The 27,935-nt window shown below is 41.8% G+C and overlaps 1 protein-coding gene across 1 annotated transcript in view; it reads right to left on the bottom strand.

Annotated features, from left to right (window-relative positions):
* adamts10 (ADAM metallopeptidase with thrombospondin type 1 motif, 10) overlaps window positions 1-27,935 on the bottom strand; it is a 57,098-nt gene that overhangs the window by 27,386 nt on the left and 1,777 nt on the right. Inside the window, exons 2-10 of the mRNA XM_038715399.1 lie at window positions 23,597-23,998; window positions 15,024-15,163; window positions 14,680-14,889; window positions 8,446-8,614; window positions 7,824-8,026; window positions 6,543-6,626; window positions 4,656-4,801; window positions 2,576-2,619; window positions 416-521 (exon numbers count right to left, since the gene is read on the bottom strand). Of these exons, the coding sequence (XP_038571327.1) occupies window positions 416-521; window positions 2,576-2,619; window positions 4,656-4,801; window positions 6,543-6,626; window positions 7,824-8,026; window positions 8,446-8,614; window positions 14,680-14,889; window positions 15,024-15,163; window positions 23,597-23,699 (1,205 nt within the window). The 5' untranslated portion in view covers window positions 23,700-23,998. The remainder of the gene's footprint in view (window positions 1-415; window positions 522-2,575; window positions 2,620-4,655; window positions 4,802-6,542; window positions 6,627-7,823; window positions 8,027-8,445; window positions 8,615-14,679; window positions 14,890-15,023; window positions 15,164-23,596; window positions 23,999-27,935) is intronic.

Below are 27,935 nucleotides of genomic sequence, written 5' to 3' on the forward strand. Positions count from 1 at the left end.
GAACTCTGCATGCAACTTTGCGGAAACCTGTCCTGAAAGATTTATAACATGTCAGTCGTATTGTATACTGTTTAACAGACATCAGAAACGTGGATTATGATGTAGGTTAACTGAAAATGTGTCTGATCCTCATCAGACCAATTGTTATATCGCTCTTTTTGGGAAGCTGGTTTGCGATGGACAAACTCATTCAGATGGCTATCTTCAATATTTGTCAAGAAAGTAAACTCTGGACCAAAGAGGTGGAATTACCATCTGAAAATTCTACATTGTTCCTGATTTCACTCATCAGGCCCTTATTGAGCCTCAGAAATAAGACCATTGAAAGATTTGTGTTGGGTTTACAAAAAACAGACAACTTTCAGAAAATGGCGTGTTTTAATTACGTGTGTGAGTGTGTGTGCGTTTCACTCACGTGTGTCCTATCTCGTGGGCAATAGTGAAGGCTGTTCCCAGGCCAATGTCCTCATTAATGCTGCAGCTCCTCTCTGGTTCACACATCCCTCCTACAGGAGCCAGACCTGTCTCACACACACACATTTATGAATATACCAATTCTATAAAGCCATCGATACTAAAGGAAACATACAGACTGAATAACAAATCCTTGTTAATGTGAATTTCCGGGTGACTGAGAGATAATTCTTAGCTGAATCCTAATCATAAACATACTTAGATTTTCCAAAAGGTCTTATTGTAAATGTAGTACCAGAACATTCCTATCTGGGATTTTAATTATGTTTACTCTGTAATTATTCAAATACAACATCAACACGCATAATCCATCTTCCTATAAATGAACCGAGGACAGACCAATTGGAGTTTCAGATATTTAAAGTGAGGACATTTTGACTGGTCCTCACTTTGGGCTGGACCTTCAATTTTCAAGGATTAAGACTTGGTTTTAGGGTTACCCTTTTTATTAAGTTTAGTTTAGTTAGCGTATGGGTTGGGATCAGGCATTTAGTCAGGGTTAGAGAGGGTCAGGGAATGTTAGTGAGGAATCTCATAAGGATAAAAGTACAAATACACTGACCAAAATTATAAACGCAAAACTTTGGTTTTTGCCCCTATTCATCATGAGCTGAACTCAAAGATCTAACACTTTCTCTATGTGCACAAAAGGCCTATTTCTCTCAAATATTGTTCACAAATCTGTCAAAATCTGTGTTAGTAAGCACTTCTCGTTTGCCGAGATAATCCCTCCACCTCACAGGTGTGGCATATCAGGATGCTCATCAGACAGCATGGGTATTGCACAGGTGCCTTAGGCTGGCCATAATAAAAGGCCACTCTAAAATGTGCAGTTCCATCACACAGCACAATGTCGCAAGTTTTTAAGGTAGTGTACAATTGGCATGCTGACTGCAGGAATGTCCACCAGAGCTGTTAATTTCTCTACCATAAGCTGTCCCCAAAGGCGTTTCAGAGAATTTGTCAGTACATCCAACTGGTCTCCCAACCGCAGACGATATCCAGCATCTTCACCTACAAGATCGTCTGAGACCAGCCACCTGGACATCTGCTGCAACAAACAGTTTGCATAAGCAAAGAATTTGTGATTAATCTGTCAAGAACCGTCTCAGGGAAGCTCATCTGCATGCTCGTGGTCCTCATCGGGGTCTCGACCTGACTGCAGTTCATCGTCGCAACCGACTTGAGTGGGTAAATGCTCACATTCGATGGCGTCTGGTACTTTGGAGAGGTGTTCTCTTCACAGATGAATCCTGGTTTTCACTGTACAGGGCAGATGGCAGACAGCATGTATGACATCGTGTGGCTTAGCGGTTTGCTGATGTCAACGTTGTGGATTGAGTGGCCCATGGTGGCGGTGGGGTTATGGTATGGGCAGCCATGTGTTATGGTGTTATGGACAACAAATACAGGTGCATTTTATTGATGGCATTTTGAATGCACAGAGATACATTGATGAGATCCTGAGGGACATTGATGTGCCATTCATTCACAATCGTCACCTCATGTTGCAGCATGATAATGCACGGCCCCATGTTGCAAGGATCTGTACACAATTCCTGGAAGCTGAAATCATCCCAGTTCATGCATGGCCAGCATACTCACCGGACATGTCACCCATTGAGCATGTTTGGATCGGCGTATACGACAGCGTGTTCCAGGTCCTGCCAATATCCAGAAACTTCGCACAGCATTGAAGAGGAGTAGGCCAACATTCCACAGGCCACAATCAACAACCTGATCAACTCTATGCGAAGGAGATGTGTTGCACTGCAACCCCCCCCAATTCAGTGAAACTGCACATTTTCGAGTGGCCTTCTATTGTGGCCACACCTGTGCAATACCCATGCTGTCTGATGAGCATCTTGATATGCTACACCTGTGAGGTGGATGGATTATCTCGGCAAACGAGAAGTTGCTCACTAACACAGATTTTGACAGATTTGTGAACAATATTTGAGAGAAATAGGCATTTTGTGTACATAGAGAAAGTCTTAGATCTTTGAGTTCAGCTCATGATGAATGGGGACAAAAACAAAAGTGCTGCGTTTATAATTTTGTTTTGTGTATGTGTTTGTGTGCATATGTGTTTGTGTGTTACCTAGGGTTTCACAGGGCTTGTTTTTTTGGATGCAAATGTCGTACCTGCAGACAGGAAGGAAAATCAACCTTATAAAAACCAATGCAGGTACCAATCAATAGATGAAATCCAGCATGTACTCATACATACACGTGCAAACAAACACATACAAACACACTTGACACAAAGTATATTCACAGATTGTGACAGACACACTCACACAGACATTATGGACAGACAATGGACAGTAGTGATAGCCGAAAGATATAGTTTTAAAAGAACAATAGCAGGAAATCATGGACAGTCACTGTGGTGTCATCTGTCTGGACAGCTTCCATCCTCTGCTTGATAAATCCTGTCGTAAATCAAAAGTGTTCTCACAAAGCCACCACCAAAACCACATCTCAAAAAACAGACATTTATCTATCTGTACTTTCCTTACGTCTCCTCTTACATAAGCTTATAGCACATTCTGTTAGAAAGAATAGGAAAGTATTTGTGGCAGCTCTTGCCCGGTCCCATTGCATTCAGATGACTCGGACCATGGTTGTGTTGTTTGCTGTTGCACATTCCTCCATCAATAGCATCAGTGTTTTATCTGCTTAATATGCATCGACCACTATTGTCTCTGTTTTCCTCCAGCTGTATCAGTGACAGAGAGCACTGTTACAGAAATTATGAGAAAACTGAGAGAAAGCAGAACTGTCAGATTCAAGGCAGCTTTGCTTTGATGTTTGCTCTCTCACTCTCTTTGTCTCTCAGTCCTCTCCTTATATCTCCCTTTTAGGTTTTCTCTCCAGATGCTGAGCTAGGAAGAGCGGCCCCAGCTATTGTCACCCCAGACAGGACAAGATATAGACCAACTCCTTTGGACTTGGCTTAACGAAAACCTATGAGGACAGGGGCTGGGAATGTAAGAATTCAGCTCCAAGGAAACACTGTTTTAACCCTTATATGAACAGGGAAACAGACTCAACATATTTATATTTACACAATGTTGCAATAAGAGGATTAGGGTGTACATATAAGTAAACTATTTACACCTACTTACCTTGCACCTACACTTAAGGAAAAAAAAAAACACTTTTTTTTGTTTTGCCTTCACAAACAATGTCTTCATTCTTAATTCCATTTATTTAAATACACTGCTCAAAAAAATAAAGGGAACACTTAAACAACACAATGCAACTCCAAGTCAATCACACTCCTGTGAAATCAAACTCCATGAGGGTGGTATGAGGGCCCAACATCCACAGGTGGGGGTTGTGCTTACAGCCCAACACCGTGCAGGACGTTTGGCATTTGCCAGAGAACACCAAGATTGGCAAATTCGCCACTGGCGCCCTGTGCTCTTCACAGATGAAAGCAGTTTCACACTGAGCACATGTGACAGACGTGACAGAGTCTGGAGACGCCGTGGAGAACGTTCTGCTGCCTGCAACATCCCTTGTGAGACCATATGCTGGTGCGGTTTGCCCTGGGTTCCTCCTAATGCAAGACAATGCTAGACCTCATGTGGCTGGAGTGTGTCAGCAGTTCCTGCAAGAGGACAGCATTGATGCTATGGACTGGCCCGCCCATTCCCCAGACCTGAATCCAATTGAGCACATCTGGGACATCATGGCTCACTCTATCCACCAACGCCACGTTGCACCACAGACTGCCCAGGAGTTGACGGATGCTTTAGTCTAGGTCTGGGAGGAGATCCCTTAGGAGACCGCCACCTCATCGGGAGCATGCCCAGGCGTTGTAGGGAGGTGATACAGGCACGTGGAGGCCACACACACTACTGAGCCTCATTTTGACTTGTTTTAAGGACATTATATCAAAGTTGGATTGGCCCGTAGTGTGGTTTTCCACTTTGATTTTGAGTGTGACTCCAAATCCAGACCTCCATGGGTTGACAAATTTGATTTCCATTGATAATTTTTGTTGTCAGCACATTCAACTATGTAAAGAAAGGAGTATTTAATGAGATTATTTCATTCATTCAGATCTAGGATGTGTTATTTTAGTGTTCCCTTTATTTTTTTGAGCAGTGTATATTACAGTCTTTATTGCTTACTCCTGCGAGAAAAGTTTGTCTGTTTGTATTTCTGACCTGGTGACGAGCACAGCAGTGTCATGGTGAGCGATCCCGTTGTCTGGTATGGCGTTACCATAGCTGCTCCGGTGCTGGATGGTTTTCTGCCACTTACAGAAGCTGTCTAAAGACTTCCCTGCATGGTGGTTGATCTCTAGTGTTGGCTGAAGGAGAGACAAGAGAGGAAATACAGAGTCAAAAGCAAATTGGAAAAATCAACAATATGAATTTAAATCCAGCTATTTGATATTTTTGCAAAAATACTTAATTTAATATATAGGTTCTTCCAGTGTTTACAAAGGTGAAATTTCATCAATCAGATAATAGGCCCAACAACGCTAACCCAGCCCCTGTCTTCTTGTATTGCAGTGTTTCTGTGTTGTCTTCCATTCTAGTATGTTAGTCTTTCAATCCTGTGAAAAACTTGTATCCCCAACTCCTTTCATAAGCTAAGAAAAAGGCTGTGCTTTTGGCTTTGTGACGCTACATTTTTAGATGTTAAGAAGAAGGAGAATTTCTTTAATACTTTACTTAAAAATCACCAAATTTGCAGATAAATGATTTTTACTGAACACCAACTTCATTAGACTGTATGACATACATAGTTTTGAATCTAAAGAAACCTTCCTCCATACTATCAAAGAAGCTAATGTAGAGCAGGATTAGAGAGAAGGTGCTTTCTAGTATTATTAGAGTGCAGAGAGAGGAAGGAGAGGAGGGAATGCTCTGCTGGCCACAGCTGGCGAGAACTCGTAACCAAGGAATGCATGTGGTGACATAACTAGTAATTGTCTCATCCCACAGTCCCTCATTTCTGGGCCCACTGCTGGCCTGACTTTACTTTCCAGGGGAAGCTTGTCGTTTTCAGACCTGGAAACCAGCAGCAGAACCACTCGCCGAGACTACTCTCAATCCTGTCCCGACCTCAACCTCAACGGTCCATGGAGAAAGAATAACAACACTAATACTGCCCACCGCTAATGATCCTAACATTTACTTCTTAACTCTGTCAGACGACAAACACATGCAAGCGGTAAATTATGGGGCTAATTTTGAGGCAGTATGAATCATAAATGTTCCCTAATAAGACAGCTATGGAGGAAACCTCAAAGCCACGCTGTAATGGCCCTTTAAGTCAGTATGATTCATCTGTCAGATTGATAGAAGGTCAACATTATGATGGAGCCGGCCGCACCATCTCAACACATGCTGTTGGCAACAACGGCAGGCTAATAAGGTCAGTTACTAGGTAGTCAGATGGCCCAGTCATCTCCTGTGCTATGCTGGTAAGGTCATGCACTTTTTATGAGCTGAACCACTGCCTTGTGGTCAGGTGTGGATTCTAACTCTACGTCCTTTCTAACCTCCGTCCACTCCCTTATATCATACAGCAGGAGTCTACAGCCATGCTAACAGTACTGTGAGGCTGAGCACAGGAATGAGGGTCTGAGCTAACAATTTCTATTAAAGATAAATATCTAATAATAGATATCATGCTGATTTTATGTAAATATAATGTTCTCCTTCTTAGTTCTACAACCTGGATGTGCATTGTAGCAACTGTCAGAGAGGTCACTATTCCTCACAGTAACTAGCAAGACAGTCACAAAACAGCTCTGTCTTGATAGCTACAAAACCCCCCTCATACCGTGATTATTCTGCCTTTCCTTACACCCTCTCCTCCCTTTCATTACAGCCAGGACCCACTTACACGAATCCAGCGGGAGTGGTGGAGGAAAAGACACTCAAGCCAAAGATTTGACACAAACAAGGAGCTCATAGATGCTGGTCAGAAAAGAGATTTGTGCAGTCTGGACGGAGACGAGGACGAGCACAGAAAGACATACAGAGAGGAGAGGAGAGGGTTGTACAACTTTTTACAGTAGTTGGCAGAAGTTTATTTACCTGGTCCTCCATGAGCAGGATAAGCCGTGTCACCACGATGTTGACAGCATTCCCCAGGCTAGAATCCTGGAACAGTTTGGCAACCTGACCTCCAGGGAAACAAGAAAAGGCCAGTCTTAAAAACAGCTGATATACCCATTGAGCACATTACTGTACATTAGAAGAAACAGCACTAGAAAAAGACACAGGAGTAATGCATAATAAATTGAGATTTGTAACGGCAAGAGCATCATTTTGCCATGATTTTCCTGTTAAGAGACCAGCCCTGATGCATTGTGCGTGTGTAATAACAACTTTTGCTTCAACCGTCCAACTGTGATCCCCGGAAAGTCTGGATAATTTTTGTAGAGATGGCTTAGGCAAGTCAACACAGTCAAGGCAACGGAAGTGGGCTAAGAAGGCGTCCCTGTTATTTGCCACGACCAAAATAGATTTTAAGTTTAATAGCCAAACGCTTCATCTATGAGAGAGACTAGTTGGAGAGTCTTAAAAGAGCTGTAAATGATTATTAAAGAGTTAAAGCACCAACAGCCATAAAAAAGACTGCAGTTAAAACCACTACTGGCACTAAAGCTGCCCTCAGACACTTGTCACTGCTGGTGCCTGGTGTAATTTGGCCCACTTTGCTCCACACCACTAAACAGACAGTTAGTCTCTGTGATTCTGCACCACTCCGGATGCAACCTGCTTTGTAACAGCTGACCAACCCTTCATTAAACACATTCCTAACATGTGTGTGCATAGGTTTAAAGTGATTAACTGTGTGCGAAGAGATCCCCAGTGACAGAAGTAGTGCAGATGATGACATACAATCTAAGCATGTCTGACTAAAACATGGCCTCTGCAAGAAGAAATGTTCCTTATTCATGCCACTAAATAAGTCTCAATCTGATTCATTTGAACTTAATTTATGTTGGGTTTTTTTCACACATTTTTGTATAAACAAGTTTGTGCAGCAGTCCACGATCCAAGCCGCGGAATTCAGAGACTGTTGTGCCCACATCGTTACAGAGACCTGCCCCATCAACATCCCGGATGAAGCGCTCTGCAGGTGGTACATGTTCCGAGCTGTGAGTACAAGACTCCGGCAGAGGAAGACTGTGTTTTACATTGATGATGCTCGATGCTCAAACACAGTCAAGATGCACTCTGTTTCCCAAATGTCAGAATGTTTATTGTGAAGATGAAACGTTTATATTATCATTTGGTTGCTGCTGTTTACATTCTCCCCAGAAGTGTCAATGCATTGTGCATATACATCTTTTGTGTTGTAAAACTTACAATATTCATGACAGCCAGGATGTACTGCTCGATGTCTCTGCGACCATGGTAACCCACCATCATCTTGTCAGCTACCACCAGCGTCTCCACATAGCGCTCCCGGCTAACTGAGCGCTTCAGAGGCAGCTGGCCGCGGCCGACATGATGGGGAGGTGTCTTCAGAGTTCGCTGCCACCATGATGCGCCTTTCATTGGCTTCTCGTCTGAGGAAGATCACACACACACACACACACACACTTAAGTTTTGAAGGCATATAGTAGGAAGAAACCCACAAAAACACAGCAGGAGTTCAGCAAATTATACAAAAAACTACAGAATCGCTTGCTGTACATTTTGCATTTGCCAAAACTGGCCAACAGATTAAGGATGATCATTGAAAGCAACCACAATGATGCCTCAACACATTTTCCATGAATATAGAACAGAACAGAAGCACAGCATTTATTTGTTTTCCGAACATACTTTTGCTTTTTCAGCAACGCCCTGTAACACAGACTCAGTCACACCCAATCACAACTGGGAACTCCGACACAACCACAATCTTCTGCTGCTATGCAAATCAGCCTAGGGCAGTTTACTCTTCCTTTTTTTCTAAAAGGACCAGAATATTTCTCCTCTCACCAATAACTCCACAAGATTGGCCTTTGTATTGATGGCGGAGTGATGACCGCTTGTAAACCACATGGGGGCGCCCCTCTGCTCTCTCCCCCCTCTCCGTCCTGGTCTGGTTATCTGGTGAGACAAGGGGTTCAATCAGGTACTCCTCTCCCCCTGCAACAATCACCCCCTGCTGCAGAGAGACAGATAGGTAGAATAGAATAGAACAGAATAAAATAGAATAGAATAACAGGAATCATTGCTTTCATGATACAAATATCACAAATGTCACATCACACTGATAGTCTGAATCTTTACTAATCTTTTATTGGTAAAAATATCTTTATCGTTAAGATATGTACATGTAGCTAGTACAGATGATCCATCAGCACGATAAGGCTAAAATCAATCAATTATACAATATTTGTTAAGGTAAGACAGAAGTGAATCAGACGCCCTCTGAGGGATCTTCATGGATAAAAAACAGCTGGCGAGAAGGAGACTTCATAACAACCTCTGAACTGCAGCAGATTTTGAGTTCAGTTGTCCATGTTGAAGCAGTTTTTGGCCTCCATTTATGATGGCTGTCTACCTAGTTTATTTTATAGGCAGCATTTGTCAGTATTGATCAGGGAGCATTATATTTGGAGAGAGGTACAGTAGTTTACAGCCCACATGCGAGGTGTCTTCTCCACAGGGGCAAGAGTCACTGACTTTTGGTCACAATACCAAACAAATAAAGATAATAAAGAAATAAGACAAGCACTTCCATGGAAAAATACAATGACACTGTAATGGTGATGTTAAAGTACAATCTGCAATGTCCTCCACCAGACAGAGATGATGAGGAAACAGTGCCAGTATGTGAAGACACAATATATGTACAGTGCCTTGCGAAAGTATTCGGCCCCCTTGAACTTTTCAACCTTTTGCCACATTGCAGGCTTCAGACATAAAGATATAAAACTGTAATTTTTTGTGAAGAACCAACAAGTGGGACACAATCATGAAATGGAAAGAAATTTATTGGATATTTCAAACTTTAACAAATAAAAAACAGAAAAATTGGGCGTGCAAAATTATTCAGCCCCCTTAAGTTAATACTTTGTAGCACCACCTTTTGCTGCGATTACAGCTGTAAGTCGCTTGGGGTACGTCTCTATCAGTTTTGCACATTGAGAGACTGAAATTTTTGCCCATTCCTCCTTGCAAAACAGCTCGAGCTCAGTGAGGTTGGATGGAGAGCGTTTGTGAACAGCAGTTTTCAGTTCTTTCCACAGATTCTCAATTGGATTCAGGTCTGGACTTTGACTTGGCCATTCTAACACCTGGATAGGTTTATTTGTGAACCATTCCAGTATAGATTTTGCTTTATGTTTTGGATCAATCTCTGTCCCAGTCTCAGGTCTTTTGCAGACTCCATCAGGTTTTCTTCCAGAATGGTCCTGTATTTGGCTCCATCCATCTTCCCATCAATTTTAACCATCTTCCCTGTCCCTGCTGAAGAAAAGCAGGCCCAAACCATGATGCCACCACCATGTTTGACAGTGGGGATGGTGTGTTCAGGGTGATGAGCTGTGTTGCTTTTACGCCAAACATAACGTTTTGCACTGTTGCCAAAAAGTTCGATTTTGGTTTCATCTGACCAGAGCACCTTCTTCCACATGTTTGGTGTGTCTCCCAGGTGGCTTGTGGCAAACTTTAAACAAGACTTTTTATGGATATCTTTAAGAAATGGCTTTCTTCTTGCCACTCTTCCATAAAGGCCAGATTTGTGCAGTATACGACTGATTGTTGTCCTATGGACAGAGTCTCCCACCTCAGCTGTAGATCTCTGCAGTTCATCCAGAGTGATCATGGGCCTCTTGGCTGCATCTCTGATCAGTCTTCTCCTTGTATGAGCTGAAAGTTTAGAGGGACAGCCGGGTCTTTGTAGATTTGCAGTGGTCTGATGTTCCTTCCTTTTCAATATTATCGCTTGCACAGTGCTCCTTGGGATGTTTAAAGCTTGGGAAATCTTTTTGTATCCAAATCCGGCTTTAAACTTCTCCACAACAGTATCTCGGACCTGCCTGGTTTGTTCCTTGTTCTTCATGATGCTCTCTGCGCTTTAAACGGACCTCTGAGACTATCACAGAGCAGGTGCATTTATACGGAGACTTGATTTCACACAGGTGGATTCTATTTATCATCATTAGTCATTTAGGTCAACATTGGATCATTCAGAGATCCTCACTGAACTTCTGGAGAGAGTTTGCTGCACTGAAAGTAAAGGGGCTGAATAATTTTGCACGCCCAATTGTTCAGTTTTTTATTTGTTAAAAAGGTTTGAAATATCCAATAAATTTCATTCCACTTCATAATTGTGTCCCACTTGTTGTTGATTCTTCACAAAAAATTACAGTTTTATATCTTTATGTTTGAAGCCTGAAATGTGGCAAAAGGTTGAAAAGTTCAAGGGGGCCGAATACTTTCGCAAGGCACTGTACATAATTGGAGAGGTGAGTTGTCAACTTAGCATTGCAGTTAAAAACAAGTGTGAATCTTAAATGTACTGTCTTAAATGTACTGTGTGTAAATATTGAATGCTTTAACTTCCATATCTTCCATATCATGTAATAACGTGTGATTACTAACTAAAAAATAAGAACGGTTGAGTAATTACTTTCAATTGCTTCTCACCCTTGGCAAGATATGGACTGAAATGGTAGTGATGCCATCGAGCTGGTGTGTAGCCAAGATTTCTTTCTCCCCATTTTCTAGTGACTTGTGTTGACCAGCACCAGTTGACATGCTGCATCTTTTTTGCTTGTAACTTAGCGCCTTTCTAGTCTTTTCGACCACTCAAAGCGCTTTTACACTACATCTGCATTCACCAGTCACACACATTCATACACTGAGCACATTCAAACTAACATTCACACTCATTCATACACTGGCGGAATAGCCGCCAGGGGCAAGTATCGGGGTTCAGTATCTTGCCCAAGGACACTTCGACACGCAACCAGGGGGAGCCAGGGATCAAACCGCCGACCTTCCGGGTAACGGCCAACCCGCTCTACCTCCTGAGCCACAGCCGCCCCAATTGTGACTTGAATTGTGATGTCAATCAGCACGTGTTCTGACAGGAACCAGGAAAAGAGATCATATTTCTCCTGTTTTAGCTTCTTTGCATTGGCTTCCAGTAAAATCCAGAATAGAATTTAAAATCATTCTTCTTACCTACAAAGCTCTTAATGGTCAGGCACCATCTTATCTTAAAGAGCTCATAGTACCTTACTACCCCACCAGAGCACTGCGCTCCCAGAATGCAGGGTTACTTGTGGTTCCTAGAGTCTCCAAAAGTAGACTAGGAGCCAGAGCGTTCAGCTATCAAGCTCCTCTCCTGTGGAACCAGGTTCCAGTTTGGGTTCAGGAGGCAGACACCATCTCCACATTTAAGAGTAGGCTTAAGACTTTCCTCTTTGATAAAGCTTATAGTTAGGGCTGGCTCAGGTGAGTCCTGAACCATCCCTTAGTTATGCTTCTATAGGCCTAGACTGCTGGGGGATTTCTTATGATGCACTGAGCTCCTCTCTCCTCTACTTTCTCTCCCTCAGTAACATGCACTAATGGGATGAGGTTGCATACAAACACAACTTCTCCCCTTTCCGGTAGTCTTGTGCTTTCTCGTCCCTCTCCTCTCTCCTCCTATCACTTCCTGCAGGTTTTCTGGCTCTGGAGTTGTGGAGTCTGGATCTGTGACTGCGGGTCACCTGCTGCCCCCGTGTTCCTGCTCGGCGCCCTCTGCTGCGACGATTGTTACTAGTCCTATTATTATTATTGTTATTATAATCATTAACATTATGATTGTTATCATTAACACTACTATAAATATCTGTACCATTTTTCATTTAGTCTATAGCAACATCACCTTTACTGTCTGTACCTCTGTGTGTGTATATTGTGTAGGCTGCCTCCCTCCCCTCTCTCTCCTTCCATCCCTCTCTTTTTCTCTCTGTTCCTTTCTTGCCCTCTCCCTCTCCCCCCCCTCTCTCTCTCTCTCTCCCCCTTGCTCCCCCCCCCCTCTCCTTCACCCCAACCGGTCGAGGCAGATGGCCGCCCACCCTGAGCCATGGTTCTGCTCGAGGTTTCTGCCTCTTAAAAGGAAGTTTTTCCTTGCCTCTGTCGCCTAGTGCTTGCTCTTGGTGGGAACTGTTGGGTAAATAGCATCATAGAGTACGGTCTAGACCTGCTCTTTTATGAAAAGCGCTGTGAGATAACTGTTGTTGTGATTTGGCGCTATATAAATAAAACTGAATTGAAGTGAATTGAATCATATTACTATATTTAGTGTGGGAAATGTGTTATAGTTCTTGGCTGCTGAAAAAAAGTAATATATTTTGTAACTTGCTACTTCTGTAATATGCTGCCCCCAACAACTGCTTCTGATGTAGCATTAATTGCAATGTGTGATATAGTTGAAATAAATAAATAAATAAAATAAATAACGAGTAATAACTAACAGCAACTAATAACTGTAATTACAAGACAATATATATAGATTGTAATGGCCTGACAAGTATTACATGATTAGTAAAATATATGTTATAAAGCACAGGAGAAGACAAGGCAAATTGAAATAGTATGAATGTAATATTTATCTGGTTTTCTCTTATAATTTACATTTTTATTAAATTACCAGCATAATGTTTCCTCCCATTTACAGACTTACATGTTACAATATTAGCAGCTACAAAGCCTTTAGTGAGAAAAACATAAACATGCCTAACATTATCATCATATCGCTGGGTGTTCAGACTGTCCCCCTCACAAGGTCCTCTGTTGGCGAACTGTGAGAGGAGGATCAGAACCCCACAGAACAAACACACACACACACACACACACACACACACACACACACACACACGGTAAAGCATGAAAGAGTGAATGAGAGCGCGAAAAATGAGATAGCGAGACAGAGCTACACTAACACTTCCTTTGATTCTGCTCAGATGTGTTGGCCCCGGTCAGAGCGAGTGTTTCCCCTCGACTCACTGCGGCAGCTTTCAAAGTGCCTTTAATCCCATAATAAAGTTAGTGATGCTTCCCTGGACACACATCCCACTCACTGGTGAATGTGCTCACGCTGGTCTGACCAACAGTAATTACGTGTGCTGCTTATTAACGCTTTGTGAACACATCTAATCCTCAGCTGTGTATACAACTGTTATTGTGGAGCCTGCTGTTTGTGGTGAGAGGATACACAGATACACGGTGCTGTGAATGCAGCAAAATGGGGGCAATAACTTTGATCTCTTAGTTTGGGGCATTAACAAGCACATGACTTCCTGTGAAAGGTAAATAAATGAAAAGGAATTGATGTTTTACTAAGTGGTAAACAAGACCACTTTGGAAGGCTGTTTCCCATAACTTCATGACCACAGTTCCAGTTAATAATTCCCTAGAGTTCCCTTTAAACATCCCTATGAGAGCATGCCAGAGCTTGATGCATTTTGGGTTATAGGTAGAGGTTAACGATCTCAAACTTCAAACAAAGTGCTTATTGGCTTGTCTAACAGCACCCCAACCCCCATCCTATGTTGGCTGGTTCCAATGCTTTGTATCTTTCTGAAACCAACAATCATGGCCTCGTCACGCAGCGATTGGCCAGGTTTGCAGAGGTGAGAAAGTAAGCAGGGTTTGCACTTCTCTCTCAGGCTACTCACTTCAATCACTTTTTTGTGCAACTGATTGCAACAACAATGAATGCCTTTGGGGAGAGACACTCTGACAGTGTGCTAAATATGTTTATTTCTACAATTAATTGAGTCTTGCCTCTCTCTGCCCTTAAAAACCACACAAACATGGACGTGTCATTTTCAGCTAAAGTCTGTCATTTAATTTGTCAGTGAACAGTATTTTTAACCTTCACTTCACCAATTCTGCAGTGCCAATATTTACCTGATAATATTTTCAACGTATCACCATGTATTCTACACTTGGTTAATTATCTGTAAGGATACAAATAAGAAAAATATTATGTATTTTTTTAGGATGAATCCTTCTTTTAAAAGTACCTGATATTAAATTAAATATTTTGATGACCACACTTGTTGGTTTGGGCAAAGATTAAAGCTGGCTTGAGAACTCAAGGTTTGTTAAAATGTCAGAATCAAGTATTACAGATTCCGTATTTGCTGAGCCAGCGCTGCTGCAGCTGCTGACTGACCTCACTCAGTGTATTAGATGTGGATTAGACTTTGGTTTCAGTCTTACCAGGCCGTTACAGTTGCTCAGGGCCACTTTGCTGGAGTGCGGCTGGTCTTGGATGTGTCCTACATAGTGGCAGTGGGGAGAGTAAGGATGACTCCAGGCTAATCGACCTCTCTTCCAGTACTCCACCCTGAACTGCTGGGACAGCAGGCCTCCCTGCAGCGTTAGGTTCAGCAGGAAGTTGTTACGTGACGTGGACAGCTGGTAGAAGAGCTAGGATATAGACATAGACAGAGGTCAGTTTGCTATTTTAGAGAGTAATTTAAAGGTGTGTATAAATGCAAGGCAAAGAGAGACTCAAAATAAGAATGAAAAATAAAGGGAAACAATTTCAAAAAGCACAATACAGAGTCAGGCAGCCTGTCCTCAGTGCTGCGTCTTCTTCTTTGGTGTTGTTGAGGCGTTTCTTCGTCCAGCATCTCACCATTAGGTCCTACACGCACTGGGATGGCAATCTCATACTGGCCAAGACTGGACAAGAAGGCAGCTAGCGGGAGAGAAATAAAGAAGGTATAAACCAAAATTAGAGTTTAATTTAATAAAACCCAAAATTTAGCTTAATCTAATTGACTCAGCTGAGGATTTTGGAGTTGCTTATTTTGAATAATTCTATGGGGTTTTGTATTGAGATAGTAACCCAGTTGGCAAAGAGACACTTGCAGGCTATTTGGCCCATTACTGAAAAGGTCTCTCCCCTCCACAAACCCCTCCTGCACAAGGCCAAAGAGATGTTGCCATGGTTGCAATGAAACTGTATACTTCCTGTCTGTCCAGTCCATGCCGGGGCCTGGTAGAGATTTATTGCCCATATACACACGGCTCCAAACAGCCAACGTCAGCTAACAAACGGGGAAAGGTCACCAGCAAATGAGCCCAGTTTTCATCAAACCTTTGGCCTCAGTTGGTGGAGAAGCAGCCCCTTCCCACACAGTGTAAATACCCAGGGATCAGAATTCCCTGGTACAGACTTGGAGAGCTCTGTACCGGGAAAAACCACTCTGTATGCAGCTGATAGGTCTGGCTTGAATAAACAGCAAGCACAATTACAAATGCTGCCTTCACATGGAACTCATGAGGTTGTACTGTATTTTCGACATGGGAAGTTTAGTACAAAGTATGCTCGGCGTTCAAGTTGTTTTAGTCATGAGAACAAAAATGGATGCCGCCTTGTTCCCTTCTCAAAAATGGTGATGATTCAGCATTTTGTGCATTATAATTTCAACTTTAATTTTCTTCCCTTAGTATGAAGGTGCACAGCTATGCAGCGAGCAAAACACACTTTAAGGGTTTAAGAAGGTGGGATGACATATAAAGTTTTTATTGGAAGTAAAGTGTGGAAAAAGCATTATAGAAAACATGGACGTTTCAATGATAGTGGTTACAAATCAAAAAGATTTAGAAAAAAATGTACTGTTACCGTCATGGTGACAGCCAATTCATACATTTCCTGCAGTTTTTATTTTACCTCTAAGTCCCCCGTCACTTCAAAAACTGCCATTACAGTTACAATGAATTACTACGGTGACAAAAAAAATGAGATCACAAGCCTGATGGCCTGAGGAAAGAAACTCTGTCTCCGTCTTTCCGTTTTGGTTATGTGACTGCGAAGACGCTTGCCTTAACACAACAGCTGGAACAGTGGTGAGGATCCTTCATGATCCTAAAGGCTCTGGTTCAGGCGAACACACTACTCTCTGCAGAAATCTCCTGTCCTGAGGGAGCTGTTGACAAAGCAGGCAGTGATGGTTCCTGTCAGGATGCTCTCTACAGCTCTAGAGTACAAGGATTCAAGTATCCTGAGAGAGACTGAACTTCCTCAGCTGTCTGAGTTGGTAAAGGCGCTGCCTTGCCTTTCTCACCAGAGTGTCTGTTTGTGCTGCCCATGTCATATCCTCTGTGATGTGGACTCTCAGGTATTTGAAGCTGCTCAACCTCTCCACAGTAGTCCCTTCAAACTAGTGTGTACGTCCTGCATTGTTGTTCCCTCCTAAAGTCTACAAAAAGCTCCTTGGTTTTGGCAACATTCTTGAGTAAGCTGTTATCCTGGCACTAGAGTGACAAGTCAGCCACTTCCTCCACAGAGAACTTCTCATTGTTGACCCACTACCACTGTGAAGTCAGCAAACTTAATGGTGTAATTGGAGCTGAACCTGGCCACACAGTCATGTACTGTCATGATGTAGTAATGCTAAAACATTAGCAAACAGTTGCCTATTTACACATCCAGAATATATGGAGAAACATTCATTTGGAGGTGTATCTAGACACTTGACATGTCAAAGTGTAATATACAATCTACAAACTCCTGAAAAAATGTCTTTAGCTTGAGTCTTTAGCTTGCTATATCCTAATCGATCAACAACTAACTGCTAATCGCTAGTTAGCAAGTTTTTGCACTTAACAAGTATGTATGTTAGTATGGTAATCAAAGTTTTTCTAGGGTTAAGGGTAAAAGGCCATCAAACATGAATTGGATCCATTGTTTTAGCATCAAGAAAATTAATATTTGAAAACAAAAATATGTTTAATAACATTGGAAAAAATTGGGTTGACTTTTTTAAAACTGTCTTTAGGGTACAACACATTGTGTGAACTAGAACTAGTAGAAAAGTCGAGAAATCACACCAATGACTACTTGAAACAGCCTAAAATGGACACTTAAAGGCCCCAAAATCAGCACTATTTCACAAACTCTTTCAAAAGCATTACTTCTAAGCACTCTGAGCTGTTTCCCCACAACACTCTTGCACTCACAGTTTGCGCTAACAAACCACAGTAAGTAATCAGGCAGGTGATATTACCATTACCTTTAGAAAACAGGAAAAGCTCCTAGAGAGAAAAGGAAGGGAGGGTGTTAATAAAGTAGATATAACTCACCTCCCAGGAAGGGATTAAGGAGTACTCACACAGAATAAACTGTACACTAATGAAAACCAACAAAACAAATTAGTATGTAGTTTGAACTAAAGGTTTGAACTTCCTCTCCACAGAATTTCCAACTAATTTCGCTAACTGGGGAAACAAGACACATGTAGTCCTTAATATTTTTTTTTTTATCTATAAAAAGAAAGCAAAAACAGTGACTCAACTACTGGAAGTGGATAAAATCATTACAATGTCCCTGTTTTTCTTATGTTGTTTCCCAAAGTGACAGATACACACCACGTTAGGACATCACAATTCAGAGTAGCAGCATTATTGTTTATACCAAGAAACCATCTGAATACAGTATGTAAAGTGGACTTTCATTCCCATTTGGATGCATACAGTGTACTGGAAGAAGTTATAGCCCCTCTTGTTCAAACTCTTAGAGCATTTATCAGTTGTTTGGCAGCCATGTAGTTTAATCACTTTTTATATGATGGATAAGGAATGCCTTTAACGTTTTTACAACTTCCTTCTATCAAAATACCTGTTTCTCCCATTCAAGTACTGTACATGCAATCCATTACTCTCCGACCCTGCCTGGGGCCCCCTGATAAAACTGGTGGACTCTTTCTGCTTTACAGAAAACAAACAAAAAATATGATGTGCTTTATATCACATCACATCCTGACTAACTTCTTCTTGTCCTCTCTCTACACACAATTGTTCCAGCCCTGTTTCTCTAGTAAACCCTGAGTGTAAACTACTATAATAAACATATTTGATTTGTTATCTGTCTAACGGGTGGGAAATGGAGTCCATGCAGTGACCCTGCAGTATCCAGCAGTTCAAAATACATTCATCGACTGATTTAACATTTGAAAATGTTAAGTAGACATCAAAGCAAATTGCCGGTGGAAACACGCTTGCTAAATTTCACATGAGGCACTCCCATTGCTAAAAGGGTTTCATTTCGAAACTTTGATAAATCCACCCATCCACCCGTGAGCAGGGCATCACCCTGGATTCTGTTATCACCGAATGAAAATTGTGGGAGGAAATGGAAAACTGTAGCCTCCCTCCATCCTAGACACACCTCAGGCCACACGCTGCTCTGCTTTATTTGAAACAACTACTACAAGAGGAGGAAGAACCAGTGATCATTCAGTATAAACTACAAAAAAAACCCAAACTTCTACCTCAATCACACCTCATCAGTTTATCTGTCTGTGTCTGTCTTTCTCTTGTATACAGTCTGGGTGGCACACACACTGGAGTGATTCACACATACCCTATATGGCCAAAAGTATGTAGACACCCAGTCCAAATACTTTACTCCGAATAATATGTTCCAGGTGATGATTTGGCGGGGTTATGCACTTTTTGGTAGGTGAAGTAACAAGTACTTTGCAGACTTAAAAACTCATTGTAAGAAAAGGAAAGCTGGGCTCTGACCAAACTAAAGTTGCTATTGCTACTAGCCAAGATTGAGACTTGATATCTAATCTTAATGCTATAGCATAAAAGGATATTTCAGACAATAGTGTATTTCCAACTTTGTGCAACAGTTTGGGGAAGACCCTTTTCTGTTTCAACATACCAATGTTCCCATTCACAAAGCAAGGTTCATAAAGAAATAGTTTTCCCATTTTGATGTAGAAGAACTGCACAGAGCACTGACCTCAACACCACCCAACACCTTTGGGATGAACTGGAACGCCAACTGTGAGTCAAGCCTTATTGCCCAACATCAGAGGCCGACATCGCTAATGCTCTTGTGGCTGAATGAGAGCAAATCCCTGCAGCCAGGCGCCAAAATGGGAAGCCTCACCAACAGAGTGAAGACTGTTACAGCAGCGGATTAATACCCACGGTTTTTGCGATGTTCAACAATCACACATGGGTGTAAAGTTCAGTTTTCCACATTCTTTTGGCTATGTCGTGTATATGGATATAGGACCACTGAAGGAGCGACAGCAGGTCAAACAATTTCATCCATGCTTAGTCCTTTGTCTTCCTTCCACCTATCTAACCCTTATTACTGTTTTTCATCACAACAGAGATAAACGAATGAAGACTGATAAAGATATGTATTAGGTTATGATTAAAATGTTTCTTAAACAAACACACAGTCACTAACAAATACTGTACTGCACATAGCTGGACACCAAGTGAACAAGCAAACAAGAGAAACTTATGTTTCTAGTCATTTTCCCATTATTTCATTTGCTATTTCAAATGACTCAAAGGGGTTATCATCTGTGTAAAGATATCAACCAAGTGCCTGGACAAGAGTCAAGTCCAAAGAGGAGAGGAAGAGAAACAAACAGAGAGAGAGAGAGAGAGAGAAAGAAAGAGAGAGAGAGAGAAAGAGGGAGGATCATTTTAAATATATTTTTCTTTTTTTAACACAAACACACATACGCTTTAATTACTTTATGCTTTAATTACTTGTTTAATGAAATGTATGGGGTTGATTGTTCTTATGTAGTTTGTATGATGCTTTGGCAATATTGTTGTTACACATTCATGCCAATAAAGCTAATTTGAATTTGAATTTAATTGAGAGGGACATAGACGGAGTGAGAGAGTACATTATTAAATGTTTTAATATTGCGTTATGTGTATGCTGTTTTTGACAGGATCAAAACAAGTCAAATCATGGTTTCTGCAACAAATGAGCAATACTTTTGTGGTTTTTATGAACGATATCTATACTTTGCAACATTAGACACAGAGATTATGCAGTAGGCTAAAGAAAACAAGAACAGAAAAACGGTTCTGTGCTTGACAAGACACCAAAAATCTGATGCTTGACCTTTCCATTGCTGTGTTAAACCAAGGAAGATCAAATTCACTGTGATGACTTTGTGTTAGAGCGGCATTAATTATTTTTTTGGCCACAACCAAGCAAGAACCTCGGGGTCTGAAAAGTGCAATGGTCAGCAGGGGGGAACTCCACTGGCTGCAAAGAGAAATCAGATTCCATCAGAAATAATGGCAAAATGGCTCTACTTCTCATTTGATTTATTCAGTATCAGAAAACACTTTCCTAATGAGTTTATAAAGTTTATAAAATAGATAATAAAGCTGGGTATACTTTAGGATGGGACTACCTTGTGATTGACAAGGCACTACCATGGTGACCTGTCAATCAGGCTAGAGGAGCCTCATATCCACTGCACTGTAAATTTAACCAGTGCTGCTGAAAAAGCTGATTAGGAGTCAGCTGCTCATTTTTTACAGTAAGAACGTTTTGTTTTAAGCCCATTTTTCGCTAGCCAAAATTAGCAGTTAACATGAGTTACGGACGCAGCTTGCTAACAAAGCTGGCTAGCACCACAGTCTCATACAAATATCATCACCTCTGGTCCCTGGTTGCAGAAAATCATGATGGCGACAGCTAAACACAGGCTTTAAAACAGTAAACCAATGGGTAACGTCCACAGTCTGTAGTCGCTACGAGACAAGCATACATTTACATATCATGACCTTATACAGATGTTATGGTTAACTTGTTTCCAAACAGTCGCAGTTACATCCTGTGTCCAACAGACACAGAGCAACATATGCTTTTATTCGGTGTTGTCGTTCTGTCAGGATGAAAATGTTACGTCTCTTTTAACTCTGTTTTTGGTCTCCACCTACTCCTGCGAAAAATATCTGTCTCTTTGGCTGCTAAATGCTCCACTATGTTCACCATCTAGTCTCCAAATGCTCCAAAATGGCTCATGGAACCAAAATGACTCAAAATGCTCCATAGAACTGAGAGGAACTTGAGAGTTACATGATAATTCTCTGTGGGTTCATCACTACAAGAAACTCATTTTACATTACACATAGTGCTACTCTAAACACTAAACTGTCTGTACCTGAGGAAAACAAAGTCTCTGAAGGAATGAGCCACGTCAGCGTTTTGAGGGGTGGGTTAGGAAGCAGCGTGGCAGACTATTAGAGACAGATGACTGCGAGGGGTCAGAGGTTAGGTTTAGGAAATACACAATCACAGGCTTGTTCTGGGTGACGAGACACGGACACTCAGGGATTTTATGTCTTTGCTTTCAGGGGATTTCAGTCGCTCCAGTTTCAGTGTGTATGTGAAAGAGACCGGCAGACTGTGTGGTGAGAGGTGAAGGGGGCGGGCACGTGGCTGTGCCACAGAAACATGATTTGTGGAAGCCCAGACCTGCATGCCTGCAGTGTGCCTCAGCCGGTCGGACAGCCTGGTCAGACATGAAACACTTTCTACAGCTCATTTCATTTTTTTTCTCATGCATGTGAATTATAAATAAAAAACAAGTAACAATGGAACACATTGATCCTTAAATTACAATGATTAAAAATGAAATGAAAAATTATAATCAGCTACTCAAATTAAAAACAAATTAAGAGAAGGGCATTTATTCTGAATTTATAAACACGGGTGGCATTGAGACGGGTTGTTTTTTTTGTTTTTTTTACTGAAATGAAAAACAGACTTCACTCTGGGCGATTCGACCATAAAATACATTAAAGTACTCCTAAGTTCTCAAAGACTGAAAATAATTAAAGCACCCCACAGTATAAAACCCGGATCAAAGCCAATAAACCAATGATGTTTTTAATATTTATAAAGACTTAAAGAATGAAGATTAAAGTCTGTGCTTTTAATATGGTGTTTAATTGTAACCCAGGTCTCTGACACTCTTTTCATACTGGACTTCTGATTGCTTTGAAAAGGTCAACCTGTGTTATGCCACCTGGTTTTAGACGTGCTCCAGACTGTGGTGGGACACTGCTCTGTTTGTTGGTGAGAAAGGGTGAACACACTTTTCTATAATAATTAAAGGATTACTACAGTTCACACACTATACAGCAGATATGGCATAGATGTCTATCCCTCCTACCATAAGTTCAGCTACTCACAGCCTCAGAGACACCTGAACATGATTGATTTTAAGTTGCTGCATGAACATGTCAAAAAGTAGCCAAAAACAAATCTCTCTGACACATTGCCATGGTGACTTTTCAGTCTAAACACCACACGGACAACTTTTAATAAACCAACAGTTTTTTTATGTCTGGCTATAATGTTAAAGCTGTTGTAGGTAGGGCTGGGTATCACACCTCAATATACTTTTTTGGTACCGACTGAAATGTGTCTAGCTCCGAGTTTCATGAACTGACTGGAATTTCTGGTCAAATTTATAATCATGTTAACTTGTTCTTTGATCAAATAGCACCTGATTAAAATCACTAGTTTACCGGGTTTTTTTTACTATTTCATTTAGGCAAAATTCCTGAATTGGTGCTTGTGTTCTTTTGTTAAATAAAATACGGATTTGTAGGAAAATGTGTAAATTTTTCCCAAAGGTAGGCGTAGAAACAATGTTGAGCTACGAGGACTAAAACATAGGCAAAAAGCTATGGGGTGTCATATATAAGTATTCCAATTCCAACTGATGATATAAATTAATTTACAATTAGGGCTTTTTCCACACCATTTATACTGTGGTACAGTACCTTCTAGTTTAATATCTCCATGCATTTTTCTGAAACTAAAGTCAGCCTGATATATCCATGTTATAGTTTACAGGCAGCACCTTAAAGTGGTCATATTATGGTCATTTTCAGGTTCATAATTTTATTTAGCGGTTATACCAGAATAGGTTTACATTGTTTAATTTTCAAAAACCACACTTATTTCTGTCAAACCTCTTTTCACCCTGTGCTTTGACTGCTCCTTTTTAGCTATCAAGTGGAGCATCTCAGATGTGATCTTTGTTGGGAGTTGCACATGCGCAGTACTAGCCAATCAGAAGCAGAGTAAGGCGGGCCAGTAAACACGTCTTCGGTTCAGCGGTAGCCTACATGTTCCCAAACCAGCTTTGCAAGTTATTAATTTGACATCTTGTCACTGTGTGCTGCAGCTCATGTGTTTTTCCATCTGTGTTTTTGAGGGCGTGCCACACTAGCCGCTAGGTGAGCATTATGACACGTGTTACAAAGTGACTCAACTTTTTCACGGAAGTAAAGTCATAATATGACCTCTTTAATCATAATCGCCTCCTCTCACCTTGTGACTGAGCAAACTCATCTCTGTGACCTCCTTCGACCTCGGTGGCAACCATGACAGCGATGACAGTGCAGACCAGACCAGTCCTCCATAGCGTTTCCATGGTTACTACAGTATTTGCTATAGTAACAGAATTCAGTGCAGTGGTCCCCGGGCCTCTGTCCCAACATGTCTTCTACCCTCTCGGATGCCCTGTCGCCTAGCAGTGGGACAGCTCAGCGCTCTGTTGTGCCATGGCTGCAAAAAGAGCTATGAGTTCAGACAGACATAGCACCCCCTACAGTGTGTTGATCAGCTAGTGGTGATGGATCCTGGACACGTCCTCATAGAAGTAGAAGAGGCCTGGATGGATCTCCCGAGAGGCTCAGCAGCAGTGGTGGGTTTGGAGTCCTCTCTATAGCCCTGTGGAGAAGAGAAATTGCTCAGTAATGAAGAGGAAGGCCAGGAAAGGGAGTGAAAAGGGAGGGGAGAGAGAGATTTAGGCTAAAAAAAGTGGGAGTAACAAAGGGAGACATAGTGAAACACAGACTAAAAGAGAGAGAGCATGAGACCCATGCAGTTCCCAGTCTAATAATACAAATCTACGCAGTTCATATTTAGCATCCAGTGAAGGACCGCCCAGTGCTATATTGTTCCTTCAGCTAATCAATCTTGGCTTTGGCAAAGGGTAAACACTCTGTGTTTCACTCTGATGACCACAGACAACAGCAGGTCCCAACCTGGGGCCCCTGAGGCCCTGCTCTTTAAGCTGCCTGCCCACCGGAAAGAGTTCAAACACAAAGGAAGCCATTGATCTTGTAAAAAGCTGCGCTTAATGCCCAAACAGAGCTTGAAGTGGGTATTATGTCAGAGGCTCTGGGGGTAAAATGAGCCAATTTGAGAGGAGCAGCAGGTTGCCATCACTGCTACGCTGGCTGACTGTAGTGGTTGGTTGTATGGCTGAGTGACTTGCTGGCTGGCTGCCTGACTGTACAGTTTACTAATTGGCTGGCATCCTGACTATCAGACTGATGGTATGAGTGCCTATATGAAGCTTGATTACTTCTGAGTCAAAGGGTTACAATAACAGTATTGTAATAATTATAACCGGACCAACATACAATAAACAACAATCTTGATGGATCCCATAGATTTGCGTGGGTTTTTGTTTTTTATGTGAGATTCATTTTGAGTGGGACATTTTACACTTGGGAAATCAACTTGTTATTTCTTTCCAGTGGAGAAACTACTTCAACTAGTTTGAGTTTGTTAGTTTCAGCTCTAACCAGCCATTTTAACACACTATTTCTTACTTTATTCGCATTTATAAAAACAACAACCACAACAACAGATTCAGAGTTTGTTTTTAGGGTATATTTTAAGCTGTTACAATTACAACAAATGACCATCAGTGAAGAGAACGTTTTAAAAAGGGATTTAAAAGAAGATACTGCCTGCCAGAGGATCTCCAGCAGCGAGCTTGTAAAATTGACAGGTAACCAGTGAAAAGCACTAAGTATTGGTGTGATGAGTTCGCAGCATTTTGAATTAACTACAGTCTTTTGATGTTTCGCCTGCTGAGATCAGAACAAAGTGTGTTAACAGTAATCAAGTCTTCTTCAGATCAGCCAAGAGAGCAATGACCTAATCTTGGTTAAATGCCAATTTGAAAGGCAGATGGGAGTCAAAAAGTATACCTACACTACAGCCTTCTTGTTAGATGAGGCAAGTACACTAGATGAGCGACTGTTAATAGTGGAAGTGCTGTGACCAGAAGGAGTAATTATAATGTGCATATACATCTATTCATCCAGTTTTCAGCATAACACAACATAATACAGGGCACATCGGGACCAGGTTTTGTTCTGACATACAGTTGTGTATCATCGGCATAGTAGTAAAATTAAATGTTTCGTTCTATCAGCAGACGTTAACTACTCTTTACCACTGCCATTACCATTAACGGTAGTTAGTTTGTATGACAGCACATGATGATCTTTTAGAGGTAACAGTTCAGCCAGCCAGACATCACAGATTAACATCTTGGGCCTCTTGTTCATTGTCACACTACTAATTTAACTGTCCTGTGCTATACATAAACCCCAAGTTCCCTTTTAATTTAGAACTATTTTGTTTGAGTTCGTTTTGTACCTATAGACCAACACAGAGCGAGTCAGCTTTATGATAACAATGGAAAACGACTTCCTCAGACCCACAGTACCCATTACAAAAACAGACCACAGCCAGGATCGGGAGTCGCATTTTCATGGGTGCCCTTCTCTTTGACTTGAGTTTCATGGCTATGGATTGCAGTGTCAGCTAAAACCCAACCCTTGCTATTCTCCAGTAAAGTCTGCCCACCCAGTTCACTCTTGTCCCTGCCTCCCTCCCCTCCATCCCTCCCTCAGTGTTGTCTGGGGAGAGAAGAGTGAGCGGAGACGCCACACTGGCCCAGATGGCTGGCGGCTAACCAACTGCAGCCAAAGGTAATCGGAAGCAGATGGGAAACCTTTTGGTGACGAGAGCAGGGGGAACAAGTTGCCTCCTGAAAAGAGGAGGGGAAAAAAACGAGCACAAAGCCCGAGGGGAATGAAAGAGACAGCAGAGTGTAAGCTGGGAGAGCCAGCTGGGAGAGCCATTCTTGAGTGTTAATTCCTTGAACTGAGTGTGGAGGAATGACTTGAAAAGAGCCCTAATGTGCCTCTCATTTCATTTCAAACAGTAATGGGAAGGTACAGTATGGAGAGCTTGCTTAAAAAACACTGAGGGGTCTTTGTACTGTTGCAGCTTCCCTCATACGTGGAACAACTGAAAGTCTTTCTCTCTTCCCCTCCCTCAGGCTTTCTCCCAGTCATTTCCTGCACAAGCCAAACTCCCCTCCATTTTCATTACTTCTTCTGCTCCCGCTCTCAATTTATTGTGGGGGTATTAAACTTACAGCTTGATATCAAGTGCTTTTCATTACCACTAACTCTCCTCTTGTTTATTTAAACAAGAAAAAGAGGGAGATACTGGCCCCACCGGTGCTGTCCCATGGTGCTTTTTAAGTAAAGTCGCTTAAAAGATTTGTGGACAGCCTTCAAAAGATCCCCACAACAACATGCATGCGCTGCCTTCTTGGTAAATTATTACTCCATTATAAACCACACAGAAATGAAGCTAAATTAAGAGTAAGCTGTCACGCAGAGGTGACGGTGTCGTACATCTTCCGCGGTCTGTTGTGCAAAACTTTCCCTCTGGGCTGTATCACTTTTGGCAAAATAGAAAACGTATGTTTGTCAGCAGACCAAGCGAGCGCATACACAGACTCTCTACTCTGTGTTTTGCTTGGATTAGCCACGAATATCGAGCATATAGCTGCAATCACGGCCAACAGAGAGAGTGGTCCGAGCTGCAGACAGGACACACAATTTCCAACGCAATCACAATTTGCAAAAGAGAAAAGAAGGAGGGGAGAAGAAAGGGGTTGTTGTTAACAAGAGAGAGAAAAGTTGGGCCGCTCAGGATAATTAGGTGGGAATTTAAGGGTGGGCCAAATTTGCAATGTAACCAAGCCAGTGGACCCAGAAGCCTTTTGACACGTTATTTTTTCATCTTGTCATCTACTAGTGAGCAGTGACTGCTGCTTTTCATGTGATGTAAGGGATGTACAGTGAGTTTTTTTTCTAAGACTATGAGGTAACTATGCTGTCCTTGTCTTTAACCGTCACCAGGGAGAGTGGGGCTATATGAAAACTAGTACGCTAATCAAAGCCATATGACTGGCTCAAAGTAAAGTCTGTGTGGACCGAACAGATGCTAAGTGTACCTCAGCTTAGCTTTAAGTCTAACACTCCCCCACTCTCTCCTACTTTGATCAGGGAGTAGCTCATGAATCAGCTTAAGGTTCAGTTTATTATTTCCTTAAACCAGTCGTTCTCTTTTCTAATAAGACCATGAGGCTGTGGGATCAAATAGCCCATAAGACAAATGTCACAAGTCAGATTCAGTGTTTCACACTTGCCTCAGCAGCAATCACTCCCTCACTGGAAAAAGAAAAGAAGTCTAGATTCACTCAGATCTCCACATGAAACCCTGAACAGGTGATAGAAATAATACAAAGGAATGAGGGATATTTCTCAGACTAAACTCTTAATTCTGTCTGCTACAAAGACAGAAAGAGAAAAAGGCAGGCATTCCTTTCTCAATTTTCCCAAATAAACAGCGTGCAGATGAAAAGTGGGAACATAAACAGGCTGGAGAACCTCGGATGAGCTCCCCTTGCTCTGAAAATGTGCCTCTCGAGTGAAACAATATTTAGTGAGAGAGAGAGCTGACTCGACATGAAGTGAGTCAGCCAGCAGCACTGGGAACAGAGCAC

Source organism: Micropterus salmoides, unplaced genomic scaffold (genome assembly GCF_014851395.1).
Source record: "Micropterus salmoides isolate LMB-PRFRI ecotype aquatic unplaced genomic scaffold, ASM1485139v1 Ms_hic_scaffold_13, whole genome shotgun sequence".
Classification (NCBI taxonomy): Eukaryota; Metazoa; Chordata; class Actinopteri; order Centrarchiformes; family Centrarchidae; genus Micropterus; species Micropterus salmoides.